The sequence below is a fragment of the Episyrphus balteatus genome, chromosome 2, assembly GCF_945859705.1.
Source record: "Episyrphus balteatus chromosome 2, idEpiBalt1.1, whole genome shotgun sequence".
NCBI classification, from domain to species: domain Eukaryota; kingdom Metazoa; phylum Arthropoda; class Insecta; order Diptera; family Syrphidae; genus Episyrphus; species Episyrphus balteatus.
In genome coordinates, this window is record NC_079135.1 from 30,122,045 (window position 1) to 30,137,478 (window position 15,434).

The following is a 15,434-nucleotide window of genomic DNA, read 5'->3' on the forward strand; positions in this document are numbered from 1 at the left end:
ATATATCTAGAAACCTACACTCATTTCTGCTTCTCTCTTTGGTGGTTTTTTATCTTATACATTCAATCGAACTTGAACGCATTTTACGCAAACACTTGTCTTATGATTTTTTTTGCAAAAAAATAAAAATACCTTGAGACTAGTAGGAGCATTCATTCTGCTTTTGAAGGCTTAGAAACTTGATACTCTCGCTCTTTCTCTGTCTTGATGGCAGATCGTTAAAATATTACGCCTTTCGAATTAATTTCTAGATCCTGGGCTAAGAAGAGCTTAAGGTGTGATATTTGAACCAACCAACCGTTCGCTCGTGGTAAAGTTTATAACGGGAATCTTTTATTTAATTAGCGAGTTTTATGTTAACTGACATTGATTTTTTGTTTCTCACATATACATGGCATATCGTCTTTCCTCGTTCTTATCCGGTTGTTGCTTCCTTTTTAGATTGCTTAAGGTTTGTCTTTTGTTTGAAACTTTCTTTTTGTTCGAACCACATAACCCTAAGAAAAAAAAAAAACAGATAAAATAATTAAGAGGCGTTACGCCTTATGCATAAAAATTATTCAGCAAGGATGTTTTCGTTTGAAACATCACAAGCGGCATCTTCATGGTATTGTTTTTCGGGTTCGTGCTGCTGACTCTGCAAAATGCCGCATTGAAATCCTGCTGTGTCCGGTGGCCCACAGTACATGAAACGAAACATGTTTGATGCAAGTGCATTTTGACATTGAGTCGATACGTGTTAGATACTTAAATCCTAGAAAATGTAGAAACCCGAGGAGTGGGCGATATGTGAGACATTTGTTACGGTAAACCCTAAGTAGTTTTAGGCACTTAACAAATTTGCCGACGCACGGTATAATATGTACGAACTTGAGCAATTTTCTTGTTTGCAGATGAGTCAGGAACGTGTGAAGGTCCTTATTAGGAAAAGGCCACACGTTTTTTTAAAAAAATAATTGTGTTGTAGTTACTCCACTGAGGATTCCTTAAACTGTGATCGTTAATTTATTTTTAGATTTGTAGTACGGAAAATAATGTTATTCGGACATGCAACCAACACAAACAGTTAGAATATTTTAAACAAAGAACTAATCTTTTTAAGAATCTGCTTTCGAATCCATCTTTTTTCTCTTAGCGATCATAATGTGTTTAGAATATTAAGGATAATGGATAGATAAATCAATAATCTAACTCTAAAACCATGAAATGTTTGAATACTTGCGCTTGAATTAGCGGTAAAAGGTTCTGTGACTCTGTTCGTTAACTTTATTTGAAAGTCACTGCAAACAAAATTAAAAGAGCTCAACTCAGACAAATATTGAACGAGATTTTTTGGAAAAAAAAAACATTATGTCTCAGACTATGTTAAATTGTGTCCAGTATTTAAAGTTGTAATTTGAAACTAGGAGCACGCTAGTTGTATTTAAGTGCACGTGCTCTTAATTTTTAAGAAACGTAATTTACAACTTTTTGACATTATATTCGGACGAGAATTCATTTTATAAAATTGTATGGAATACATATTATTAAAACAACTACATGTTTTCCCAAACCATGCGTGATTTAGTTTTTTTGTTGTGTTTTTTTATACACTGAAACAAAATATTTTTGTCTATGAGACGACGAAGTCCAACTGGTGGTTCAGCAATCTTCGGACTTGCTTTTTCGTATTTGTTCAGGAAACAAACCATTTAGAATATTAAGTGTTGGAATGCATAGTTGTAAAATACCATTTTTTTATGCATTTGTTTTCCATTACAAATTTAAAAAAATATTTATTGCAAATAAACAAAAATGCATTAAAAAGAAATATTTATTGCAACTGAAAAAAATTTACATTAAAAAAAATTTGAATTGCCAATAAAAATATTTTGCATTAAAAAAATTTATTGCAAATAAAAAATGTCTGCATTGAAAAAAAAATTAAATGCAAAAGTGTGCATTAAATAAAAAAAAAAATAGTCAAAATTTTAAGAAATTAGAAAAAATGTCAAAAGTTAGCTACCAAAAACCCATCAAGAAGGTTAAATGTCATATTCATTACCAAAATGGAAGATGTTATTTTGCTCAAAAGCGGCTTACACTATTTTGATTACAATGCCTGCCATTAAACCATTTTCTTGATTTCTGAATTTTTCGTTAACGGTTAAGGCGAAAAAACAGTTTTTGGACAAAATTAAAATTCGGAAATTATTTTTTTTTTTTTTCAAAACAGGCCCATGAATTGTCTTAATATTTTGTTTGTATGTGTTTATTAATACTTTCTTTACAACGGAATTCCAATTTACGCTCATTAAAACAACTTATATATGTACTAAAATATCATTCATCTCTTCCTTTTTTAATATGATTCCTGGTTAATTAATATAATTATATCTAATACAATTTCATTGGTTAAATTATTTATCATCTTAACTATTTTTTATATCACAATACATCTTCATAAAAATCACATTTCTAAAATCTACTTCAAAATAAATTATATCACATTTCTATAATTAATTTAACTTATCCTTGAGCGACTCTGGTGTGTAAACATTCAAAACTGAATCCCATCCACAATCGGCAATTTGATTAGGATTATTGACATTCCAATCAATACCGTAGACAAATTCTGAATGCTTTGCTATCGTCTCAATAGCATCATACTTCATACTTAAGTCCCAAATCCTAAAAAAAGAATGGCAAAAATGTTTTTAGTTCACGTTTCACAACCATCATTACTATATTTTTACCTTGTTGTAAAATCATAATTCGCCGCAGCTAAAAGTGTCGGCGAACACGGTGAAAATGCCAATCGCCTCACTGCATACTCGCCACTATACAACTCAAATGTATGCTGCCTCAAGTTCCTTAAATCCCAGCCCCTTACAACGCCATCTGATCCTCCAGTCACCAGAACATTCCTATCAAACTTGCTCCAATCACAAGTTAGCACCTCGCCCGCATGGGCTGGGACACTAATCAACGGTTTACCTGAAAAATCTAAAGAATTCCATAAATTCAAATGTCCATCAGTACTTACACTAGAAAAGATATTCGCTAAAAGTGGAGAAAATTTAGCACAATAAATCAAATCAGAATGACCCACAAATGTAGCCACCGAATTCAATCGATTGGAATCCCACAATTTCATCGATCCATCCCAACTGGCACTCAAAATGTGATGATTATTCCATTGTTCACCCCAATCAATGCTGTAGACTTCGTTCTTATGCTCTTGCATAACTGCCATAGGTTTTGTAGACTTTTCTCTTGCTTCTAGATCCCAGATTTGTAAACTTCCATCACCGGATGCTGTTGCTGCCACATTATCCGCATATGGACACCAGGCAACATCGAACAAACCATCTGACCATTCAAATTTACAAATCTCATCGATTTCCGAATCGGATCGTAGCTCTAAGAGGTATAAAGTTCCACCACCTGCAAGTCCATATAGCTGGCTAGAGGCTAGCAGAAGATGATTGCTGTCGAATGGAGAGTATTTTACATTGTAACCATGACGATCGGGGGTGATAAATGTTGAAGAAGACATTCTGTAAATAAAACCTGTAAATAAAAGAGTTGATAATAAAATGTTTATGTTTTGAAATGGTTTGTGTATTAGATTTATCGGTAATAGGTTTTGGTATAAACTATTAAAATTCACAAGTAAAAATATGCAACAAAAAATTTTAATGTGTTCAAAATTATGCAACAGTAAGAATTTTTTCACATACTCAAACCACACTATAAAAACATTTGCCCTTCAACTGTAAATAGGTTTGCATCATGGGTGTACTGTTTTTACGGCGAATTCGATTTTTTTTTAAATTTGACCGTTGATAATTAAAAATTGATTATTTCTGATTTTTAAATACAAAAATGGGCCTTATAGATAAATGAGTCTTTGAGTTGAAAACACATCGCAAGATCAACTAACTCCGAGTTAACTTAGCACCGAAAATCTAGAAATTTAGGTGGAACTTATGGTGGAACGAGCAATTCAGAAGAATTCATTCGTCTTGTCTTGTCTTTTCTAAGGAGAAAAAGCTATGTTACTACACCATACAAAATGTATTGAAACATAAACGAAAAAGCTTGTAATGAAAAATCTGGATCTTGACTTGAATCGCTTTTCTCAACTGAAATTAATATTTTTTCAAACGCTATGAAATGGCCTTCTTGTGCGCCATTCAATTTACAGTCACAAATGTCATTTTAACCATGACAGAATAATCAAGAAGAGAAAATTAAGCTTTAAGATTTTTCTGTAAAAAAAAATTACGTATACACCACAGTGACCCAATAATTTTAATCTTATTTAATCAATCGCTAAATAATGAAACAAACTAACTTTTGTTGACTAGTCACTGACTGTCATAATTATATATTTGTAAGGTCGAAATTTTACATTTGGTGGTCTAAGGCAAAATGGAGGGAGTTACGGATAGTACGAGAAATGAGTGGCAAGGAAATTTTGATACACACATAATTGTACAGAACGTTATATATCAGAAAATGGGTCTATTCCGGCACTTCCCGACGCGAGTGTAAAACGCAAAATTTTCAAAAACAACAAATTTTTTAAAATACCCCTTTTTACAAATCGAAATATTTTTAATAATTTTTTCAATGCTGTTTCTAGTGAAAATAGTCCAGTAAGTAGTTGATTTTGCCCATAAAAAGGGATTTCACTCCAATTTGTTGTATATATTGTTTAGAAATTGGTTCTTATGAAAATTCCATTTTCAATCAAGGATGCACAAATACGCATTTCATCAAATATCTCGGTAGCAATACATTTTACGAAAAAAAAAAATTGTTTATGTCCATAAGGAGAAAAAGCTTTCTGAGTCACAGTGAATAAGATCAATTTTTGAGTGTTTAGTTAAACCCGAATTAGAAACAAAATAAACCCGAGCTAAGACCAATCCTCAGGGGTCCTGATTGCAGAAGCTTTTTCGCACTGACTATTTTAGTCAGAGCTTTCTTCGTTAAGCTTTAGAATTACATCTTAGCTTACTCCTCAAAAGTCCTAGTTTTTTTCAGTGTGAGATTAAAGTTAACCTTGAATTAAGGATTAACTAACTTTGAGTTAAATCGTGGTTAAGCCTAATACAAAGATAGTTTCGCACTAAAAAATAATTGATCTTATTAAAATAAAAATTCTTCTGCTGAAAATTATAAATTCAAGCTCTGTCATTTACATAAATCAATCATTACATAAACGTAAACGTCAAATTATATCTTGATATCTTTTATATATCCATCAAGATATCCAATTTATAAATAAGAAAATAAAATATGTAATATCGATTCGTATTTCTTTTGCATTTTGAAACTTAATCACCTAATCGAAGGTTGCGTCTGTCTATAAACAAACAAAAAACAGACACCATCTATACCAACGCCAACGGTATAATACCTGGCCAATTTTTATGGTTTGGTTTGGTGGTATATCGATTTTTTATCTAATTTTTAATTGAAAACAAACAAATAAGTACAGGAAAAAAATAAAAATAAAAAATAAACAGAATAACTTGCATACGTTAAAGAAGCCATTGATGTGGTGATTGTATCTTTTAACTCAAGTGCAATCCGTAAGTAAAAAAAAAAAAAAATTATCGCATTCACACTGGCACCACCACAGTTTGCTATAGTCAACACAATACCTGCTCTAATATTTCCACATGGAGGAAAAGAGAATTCGAAATAAATAAAACCAAAAGAATGTTATAAAAGTAAACACGGAAATATGTTTTATATTAACCACCACATTAAGGGTTGATAGATAGACACACTTAGACAATTAAATATAACAAGTTAGTTTAGTTAGTTTCTAATAAGATTAAAGAGTTTTTTTTATGCGTATAAAATAAATCAATGGGGCGCATGCGACAAAAGGCTATGTTAATGAATAGCTACGTTTTTTTTTCAATTTTAGTATTTTTGCTGATCAAAGAAAAAGTCCTATTGCGGGGACAAATCAATTGTCCTTCTATATAGGTCGCTTTCATAAAACTTTTAAAATTTAGGCCAAGTTCACACCTTGCAGAATTCCTAAATATACCGACATAGCAAGGTTTTGATAAAGCTGAAGCTTTCAAATAAGGTGTGTTAGCTAATTGCACCATAAGGAAAAATATCGAAAAGGATTGCAATGAAAAAAACTCTAGATCATGGCTTTAATCGCTTTTCTCAGCAGGAATTAATATTTTTACACACTCTATAAAGTAGTCTTCAAGTGCACCATAAAATCATGCAATCACAAATGTCATTATTTTATCCATCACAGAATCATGAAGAATAGAAAATTTAGTTTTAAGATTTTTCAGTAAAAAAAAGTTACACATACACCACAGTGACCCTATAATTTCAATCTATTTTATTTACTACCTAAGTAGTGAAACAAACTAGTTTTTATTATATATATAGTTTCAAAGTCGAAATTTTACATTTGAAGTTCAAAGTTCTCGGAACCAATCGAAAAAAAATCAAAAATGAGGTAACGCTCATATGTAAATTGAATTGAAATCTTAAAAATCATCTGTGTAGGGCTCTGAAGGTTATAAATTAGCTTCAAACTTCGTCAGTGACTTTGAAATCGAATAATTTTTTCAAGACTGTTTCTAGTGCAAGAAGTTCAGCAAGTGGTTAATTTTGCCCTTCACACTGAAAATAATAAATTTCGTAAAATTACGAAAATTGTTTCATACACTACATTTTCGTTGGCCCAACGAAACTTTCGTTGGCTCAACGAAAATATGTAATTTTTCGTAATATGAAAACCTTCATCAATTAATGAAAACGTTTCATACACTTTTTCTCCCTTTTTAGTGCCAAAAAATCCAATTCAATGAAAAGATTCATCAATTAACGAAAAATTTCATACTCATTTTGAAGAACAAAAATAAGAACTTTTTCGTTACTTTATCAAAGTTTTAATTAAGTAACGAAAAAATTCATTAACTTATGAAATTCAACATTAACTAACGAAAATCTTCATAAGCTTATGAAAATTCTTCATATACTAATGAAATATTACATTGGCTTATGAAAAAATACATCAGTTAACGAAAAAATATCGTTGCCGGGTGCATTTCTGTTTTATGGACTAAAAATTTAATCTTGCTGGATATAGTTCACATTAGGTTTTTGTTTAAAAATCTATGTAAGTTGAGCTGAATATAAAAAATATTTGCGTTTTGACAAGGTGTCTCACGGATAAGTCAAGTGATGAGTCCAAGTGAGCTCTACCGGGTCGAAACGCCAATTTTTTGTTTGGACTGTTAATAATTTAACAAGGCCAATAAATATATACCTGCTATAATCATAAAAAAAAAATTATTAACACAACGAAAAGTTTCGTTAGCTAACGAATATTTTTTCGTAATTTAATTGAAATATTCATAAAATTTACGAAAAAATTCGTTAGCTAACGAAAGTTCTTTCATCAATTAATCAAAAAATACATAAAAATATCACCGTGTTTAATTAAATTTTACGTTAATTGATGAAAAACTTTCGTAAAGTGATGTAAAAATTCATTAATTCGCGATCGAAAATTTTAATGAAAAATTTCATTAAAATACGACAGTTTTCGTTAGTTGATGAAGTTCTTCATTAACGTATGAAAGCCATTTCGTTGAGCCAATTAAATTTTTCACCGGCTGAAAATTAATTAAATTTTCGTTGGCTCAACGAATTTTTTCGTTGTATTTACGTAAGGATTTGGTTCAGTGCAAAAGGAATTTCATTCCAATTTTTTGTAAATATTGTTTAGATATTAACTCTTATAAAAATTCCATTTTTTTTTAAGGTCAGTTCACCACTTTGAATCAAGGATTTCAAAAATGCCATACATTTCACGAAGAACGTCTGCCATAGTGGTTTTTGTAATCAGGGAGATTAGGACGTAAGGATCCAACTAATTTGAAGTTGTTTCCCCTAGCTAAATCATTTTTTCAAAAAAACTGATACTTTTGATGCACTTTTTCTTTTCATAGCTCAGATACATGCTGGCAGATGATAAGTTGAAGTGATTTATTTTTCTTGGACTCATCCATTTTGTATGGAATTTTTAGAGTTTGTTTTTATAATCGAACAATACATTTCGAAAGCAATTTTAGAAAATTCACTCATTGTAAAAAATTTAAAAACGAGGTTTGGTTTAATATGTCCACTGTTACTTTAGAAGATGCTAGTTTCTTGGAGAGCTTTCTTTTTAAAGAAAGGTAGCTTTGCTAAAGAGTAAAATGCGAATGGGCCCATCGATCTTTTCATTTATTAACTATCTATCGTTTGCACGAGGAGTTTTCCTGTATTTCAATGAAATAATTTGAAATTTATTGACTTTTTTTATAGGTATAATAAAATTTACTGAAACTAAGTGAATTCTAAAACATCCGAACAAACGTAGATTGGCATGAATCATTATTCTGAATTCCTCATACCGCAATTAAAAAATTTACAAAAAATTAGTTTTGCGCTACGGTCGCTTAAGAATTTTTAAATTAGTTTACTTTGTATTATCATACAAAATTTGGTAGCTCTAAAAAAAAAGGCATTAAAGTGTTAAAAATAAATAAAACTACAAAGCAATAATAGTAATAACCTTCAGTTCACTTCACTTAATAATTTCGCGTAAGTGCTTTATTAGTTGTTTTTAACTGAACTTAATACAAAGCTACTAAGAATCAGCACAGTAACTTTTTATCTCTCTTCTTCTAAAAACTTCAAAATATTGATTTCAAACACAAGTATCCAAGTATATTTCTAAGCGTGTGCAAACTCTAGAAACGTATTTTGTTTTTTCTTAAATTTTAATCTTGCAGTAAAACAAGTTCTTTTAAAAATGCAGAAATATTTTGCCAAATGTGTGTGCAAAATCTTTAAAAGAAAATCGAGACACTATATGGAAATCGAAAACAGATGGCGCCACTATTAATATTATCTTTTAATAGTAGAAGTAGCGATTTTCATTTTCATTAAAATAATGCCTCTTAGATAACTCGGCTTATGGATACGAGTCTAAGTTTAAATATTTCGCTAAACCAAATAAGCCCCCAGTCAAGAAATCGAGCGTAAGGAAAAACTAATCGTCATTCACTTCGGTACAAGATTACTTATAAAAACGTAAGACTTTTTGCAAAACTGCATTTAAAATCCATTGTTTACGCTTCATACCTCTTAAAAAAGGTTTAAAAAGGGGTGTTTTTTCGACAAGAACTAGTTTGTGTGCAACAAATTAAGGCTTATAATAATATTCATATAATCAAAACATTTAACAACATTAAAACACAAGTTCGATTAGAATGTAATTTTCCAACGTGATGTTAGTACAGGAAAGATAGACTTTTTCGTGGAACGAAATATAGGACGGCTGAATTTTTCAAATCTGAAAGAGGGGTATTAGAAAAGCTTAAGTCCTGGTTTTCGGGACGCCACCCCCCTGGCGAAATCCGCCATTTTGGAAAACGCGAATCGCTCTATATCTTCAAAACTATTTGTCCTAGAGAAATGGTTATTAGACCAAAGTTCTTGGAAATTTAATTATCTCTTTCTTTGTAATACATTATTATTCTGAGCGGGCAATAGTTTTGAGGTTATGTTGTTTTAATTTATTTTTTTTCGGTTTTTTTAAGATTTAAACCTTCCCGGTATTAGTTACATAATTTTTTAAATAGTTAAAGTTATAGACCATCAAATTTCCAATAATTTGCTATATTTTTGAATGTCATGCGATGTATGAGTCGAAAGTTATTGATCATAAAACTATAGTCTAAGTACAGGAAAGTTAGTAAAAAAACAGGCATTTTGTGGAACGAAATATAGGGAGGCTGATTTTTTCAAATCTGAAAGAAGGGTATTAGAAAAGCTTAAGTTCTGGTTCTCGGGACGCCAACCACCAGGCGAAATCCACCATTTTGAAAACTTGAATTGGTCTATATCTGCTATACTATTGACTTGACCGAATAAGTTACTCAACCAAAGTTGCAGGCAATATAAATATCTTTTCTTGTACATGCACTGTTTTTCAGCGAGGACAACACTTTTGAGGTTATGTTGTTTTATTTTTTATTTTTTCGGTTTTTAATTTTTCTCAGTCTCTATGATGGAAACATAATGTTAAGCATCATAAAAGTTGGATTTTGACTTAAAGCAAAATATGTGTACCACAATATTCTAAGTTTACCGTTACCCACCTTAATAACTCCCTCTCATATCATTTGTTTCTTGTTTTTACGTTACATAAAAGATTTAGCCTTTTTTTCATATCTTATGCAAAAACATGTTAGTATATTTTTTGAAAATATTGAAAGGGATTGCTCTTAAAATTCCGTATCTTTGGTTTAAAAATATAATCTTCAAAATTATACCAAATTAATATAAATTTGATGTTCTACAACTTTATTCATGCTAAAAAATTATGTTTCTATCATAGATGCTGAGAAAAATTAAAAAAAACCGAAAAAATAAAACAACATAACCTCAAAAGTGTTGTCCTCGTTGAAAAACAGTGAATGCACAAGAAAAGATATTTATATTACCTACAGCTTTTGTTAAGTAACTTATTCGGCCAAACCAATAGTTTAGTAGATATAGACCAATTCGCGTTTTTTCAAAATGGCGAATTTCACCATGGGATTGGCGTCCTGAGAACCAGGACTCAAGCTTTTTTCTAACCTTTATTTCAGATTTAATTTTAAAACGAGTTTTGGTTTAACCCTCTACTGCATGAATTATGATTGAAGTGATATAAAATTTTTTTTACAATTTTTTAGCTTTATTAGGGGTTGAAAAAAGGTATTACATAGAAATTTTTATTTTTTTACATGTATATACATTTTTGGAAACATAAACCATATATGGGTTAGTATGCACCAAGGTGATTTCCAGCAAAAAATTAATAACCCATATATGGTTTAGTATGCATTCAAGGTATGTTTTGTAAAGTATGTTTTTATTACACTGGACTTTTCTTATTCATGGAATTTATTCAAACTCTTTCTTTTATCATTGTAGCAGAAGAACACATTCCATTTTCTACACATTGTGTACGTCTTCAGTCCGCAAATTTGACATATTTGCGTTTTTTTTTTTGCAATTCAGAGATATGGTCGATGTTTCCAGTTGGCACTGAATTCAACGGCTTTTGCTCTTGGTTGTTGTGAGTGAATTGAAGTTTTGGGATAAGATGGGGATGGACTTCCGTGACTTGTATAACCGCCACCCCTTTGTTTTGTTCCATCTCTGCTTTGATCACCTGCCAAAGTTGCAGGTCGTCCTCTTTTTCGTGATATTGTATTTTATCAAGATTTACATATAAGTGCTCGGAGATGGCTTGTTTGATGTTAAAAAGAGCCAGAATCTGAAGCTAGATCATCATCACTTCGAAAGCAATCACGAGTTATAGCATTTACACACTTATTTTTTCTATAGAAAGACTTCAAATTCATTTTACAAAAAAATTAAAAATCGTACACAAATCAGTAATGTATATCGCCAACGCATGATAACCCATATATGGTGTTTTGGAAAAAATGCCAAAAAAAGACAAAAATTATTATAAAAACAAAAAACAAACTTCGTAAACATATAAAAGTATAATAAATACATACGAAACTTATTTTTAATTGGATGCAACTTAATTGTTTATTATAAAAAAACACCGGAAAAGTACACACTTTTATTCACTGATTTGCACTTTACACATGCTCTTGAAAAAATGAGTTTATTTCAGAATCACGACTCTCTTACTGATAATAAAAACCGATTTATTATAAAAAATAGGCGTAGTTTTATTATAGTTTTTTCTTTTTGACATTTGGTGCAATATAACGGAAATAAATCGATATGAAATCGATAAACCATATATGGGTTGGTATGCGGTAGAGGGTTAATATGTCCACTGTTACTTTCAGAAGTGCTAGTTTCTTGGAGAGCTTTCTTTTTAAAGAAAGGAAAAAGGTAACTTTGCTAAAAAGTAAAATGCGAATGAGCCCATCGATCTTTATCGTTTGCACGAGGAGTTTTCCTGTATTTCAAAGAAATAAGTTAAAATTTATTGATTTTTTTTATAGGTATAATAAAATTTACTGAAACTAAGTGAATTCTAAAACATCCGAACAAACGTAGATTGACATGAATCATTATTCTGAATTCCTCATACCGCAATTAAAAATTTACAAAAAATTAGTTTCGCGCTACGGTTGCTTAAGAATTTTTAAATTAGTTTACTTTGTATTATCATACAAAATTGGTAGCTCTAAAAAAAGAGGCATTAAAGTGTTAAAAATAAATAAAACTACAAAGCAATAATAGTAATAGCCTTCAGTTCACTTCACTTAATAATTTCGCGTAAGTGCTTTATTATTTGTTTTTAACCAAAATTAATACAAAGCTACTAAGAATAAGAATCAGCACAGTAACTTTTTATCTGTCTTCTTCTAAAAACTTCAAAATATTGATTTCAAACACAAGTATCCATTATAACTATATTTTAAGACTTGTTTCTAAGCGCGTGCAAACTCTAGAAACGTATTTTGTTTTTTCTTAAATTTAAATCTTGCAGTAAAACAAGTTCATTAAAAAATGTAGAAATATTTTGCCAAATGTGTGTGCAAAATCTTTAAAAGAAAATCGAGACACTATATGGAAATCGAAAACAGATGGCGCCACTATTAAAATTATCTTTTAATAGTAGAAGTAGCGTTTTTCATTGGAGAAGGCTGATTAAAATAATGCCTCTTAGATAACTCGGCTTATGGATACGAGTCTAAGTTCAAATATTTCGCTAAACCAAATAAGCCCCTGGTCAAGAAATCGAGCGTAAGGAAAAACTAATCGTCATTCACTTCGGTACAAGATTACTTATAAAAACGTAAGACTTTTTGCAAAACTGCATTTAAAATCCATTGTTTACGCTTCATACCTCTTAAAAAAGGTTTAAAAAAGGGGTGTTTTTTCGACAAGAACTAGTTTGTGTGCAACAAATTAAGGCTTATAATAATATTCATATAATCAAAACATTTAACAACATTAAAACACTAGTTCGATTAGAATGTAATTTTACAACGTGATGTGTGTTTTCTTTGAAATTTGTTTTCGAGCTGCAATTCCACCCACTTTTTTGCACTATTTTAACTCAAACCCTAGAAGAATTTTCGTTCGGTTCTTTAATATAAGAGGGTATTAGCATTTCAACTACGTCGTCGTCTTATATATTTCTTTTATTCTATACCCATACACATAAGTGTCATTGTTCGACATCTCTTACGCCAGCACCAAATCCACTTAGCCCCAATTTACGCGTTCCCCCCATTATATCCCCTCAAACAAAAACACAAAAACGAAAAAAATAGGAAAAAGAAACCCTTTCAGTGACAAAAGGTATATAAGGTAGTGTCCAGTACCTTTAAGACTGCATTGCTGGTTTGACTTTCGACAAGTTTCAAACCGACAATCTAAACAAAAAATTTACCGCAGACAAAAAAAAACTAATTTCGTGCGCAGGTTTTTCGCTTGGCTTTAATTCCGTCCGTAATCCAATTATTCTAAATTTTCCGCAAAACCACAGAACAGTGAATAGTTTCTTGGTTTGTCAAAATTTGTTAATTCATTAGTGTCGAAGCAAACAGCAAACATGGTTGTATCAGTGAAAGTATTTAAAAAAGCGACACCTAACGGAAAAGTCTGCTTCTATTTGGGTCGTCGTGATTTCATCGACCATTTGGACTATGTCGATCCTGTTGATGGAGTTATCGTTGTCGATCCTGATTATTTGAAAAATCGTAAAGTTTTCGGTCAATTGGTAACAACTTATCGTTATGGACGCGAAGAAGATGAAGTCATGGGAGTTAAGTTTTCGAAAGAATTGATTCTCTGCCGGGAACAAATTGTTCCTGTGGTCAATACAAACATGGAAATGACACCAATGCAGGAGAAACTCGTACGCAAATTGGGTCCTAATGCTTATCCATTTTTGTTCCATTTCCCACCTTGCTCACCAAGCTCCGTTACATTGCAACAGGAGGGAGGTGATGACAATGGAAAGCCTCTAGGAGTCGAATATACAATTCGAGCTTATGTCGCCGATTCGGAAGAGGATCGTCAGCATAAGAGGAGCATGGTCAGTTTGGTGATCAAGAAACTGCAATATGCTCCACCAACTCGAGGTCAGAGGTTACCAAGTTCTTTGGTTAGCAAGGGTTTCACTTTCTCGAACGGAAAAATCAGCTTGGAAGTGACTTTGGACCGAGAAATCTACTATCACGGAGAGAAAGTTGCTGCAACAATGCAAGTGAACAATAATTCGAAGAAAAAGGTTCAAAATATTAAGGTTTACATTGTGCAGCATTGTGAGATCACAATGGTTAACGCTCAGTTCAGCAAACATGTTGCATCGCTAGAAACTAAAGAGGGATGTCCAATTACTCCCGGAGCCAATTTGAATAAAACATTCTATCTAGTTCCATTGGCTTCAAGCAATAAAGACCGTCATGGTGAGTTTGAAAAGTGGTTTATTTTCAGTAGTTTTTGACCTATTATTTCGAAATAAAAGGTATTGCACTTGATGGACATTTGAAGGATGAGGATGTAAATTTGGCCTCAGCGACTATGGTGCAGGAGGGCAAGTCAACTGGTGATGCCATTGGTATTGTGATATCTTACTCTGTGCGAGTAAAACTTAATTTGGGCACATTGGGTGGAGAAATTCAGACAGATGTTCCATTTAAACTTTTGACACCAGCACCTGGTAAATATTTCTTTTTTTACGAAAATTATTATTTTTTTTTATAACTTAAAATTTTGTATAGGAACTGTCGAAAAGAAACGTGTCAATGCAATGAAGAAAATGAAGTCAATCGAACAACATCGTTATGACAAAGGACACTATCAAGATGATGATGATAACATTGTCTTTGAGGACTTTGCTAAAATGCGCATGAATAATGCAGAAGTGAATGATTAGTGTGGCGAAAGTAATAAATAAATTTTATTTATATTAATTAAATATTTTATTTATTATTATTAAACAAAAAAAATTATTAATTGTTAAGGACGAACAAAAGTTCTTGAAGAAAAGTGATATGAAAGGATATTGAGTGAATATATTTATTTAAAAATTATATTTATTTCAAAAAGTACAAGAATAAAAAAAAAACAATATAAATGATAATAATGCGAAACACAACATGTATCTAATGATATTTCATAAATAAAGGAATAAACATTCATTATATATTTATTCATTGTTGTTTATAAAATTCAAAATAATTGAGTTTTGTTTTTTGAAAAAAAAAAATGTCTCTCAAATATTTTATATTATTACATTCTCTTTCTTAGTACCTACCTAATAATAATATTACATCGCGTTCATTTTGAATGTAAGTTATGTTTAGGTCAATATTTTAAAGATGTGGAAATGGAATTATTTTTTACTACTT

The 15,434-nt window shown here is 31.0% G+C and overlaps 2 protein-coding genes across 2 annotated transcripts; one reads left to right on the forward strand and one right to left on the reverse strand.

The window, feature by feature from the left end:
* Nucleotides 1–2,498: 2,498 nt before the first annotated feature.
* Nucleotides 2,499–3,539, reverse strand: LOC129911807 (peroxisomal targeting signal 2 receptor). Its single transcript, XM_055989750.1, has 2 exons — nucleotides 2,736–3,539; nucleotides 2,499–2,670 (listed from the first exon to the last, which is right to left on the reverse strand). Exons 1-2 carry the CDS (start codon nucleotides 3,536–3,538, stop codon nucleotides 2,499–2,501), a joined length of 975 nt encoding a protein of 324 aa, XP_055845725.1. The 5' UTR covers nucleotide 3,539.
* A 9,857-nt stretch (nucleotides 3,540–13,396) lies between these two features.
* On the forward strand, nucleotides 13,397–15,190 carry LOC129912213 (phosrestin-1). Its single transcript, XM_055990359.1, has 3 exons — nucleotides 13,397–14,489; nucleotides 14,549–14,743; nucleotides 14,805–15,190. Exons 1-3 carry the CDS (start codon nucleotides 13,631–13,633, stop codon nucleotides 14,957–14,959), a joined length of 1,209 nt encoding a protein of 402 aa, XP_055846334.1. The 5' UTR covers nucleotides 13,397–13,630; the 3' UTR covers nucleotides 14,960–15,190.
* Nucleotides 15,191–15,434: the final 244 nt, after the last annotated feature.

Coding starts and splice junctions, on each gene's coding strand:
- LOC129912213 (XM_055990359.1), top strand. CDS start 13,631: ATGGTTGTATCAGTGAAAGTATTTAAAAAAGCGACACCTAACGGAAAA. Junction 14,490..14,548: donor AAGCAATAAAGACCGTCATG/GTGAGTTTGAAA, acceptor TCGAAATAAAAG/GTATTGCACTTGATGGACAT. Junction 14,744..14,804: donor ACTTTTGACACCAGCACCTG/GTAAATATTTCT, acceptor AATTTTGTATAG/GAACTGTCGAAAAGAAACGT.
- LOC129911807 (XM_055989750.1), bottom strand. CDS start 3,538: ATGTCTTCTTCAACATTTATCACCCCCGATCGTCATGGTTACAATGTA. Junction 2,671..2,735: donor AATTATGATTTTACAACAAG/GTAAAAATATAG, acceptor TTCTTTTTTTAG/GATTTGGGACTTAAGTATGA.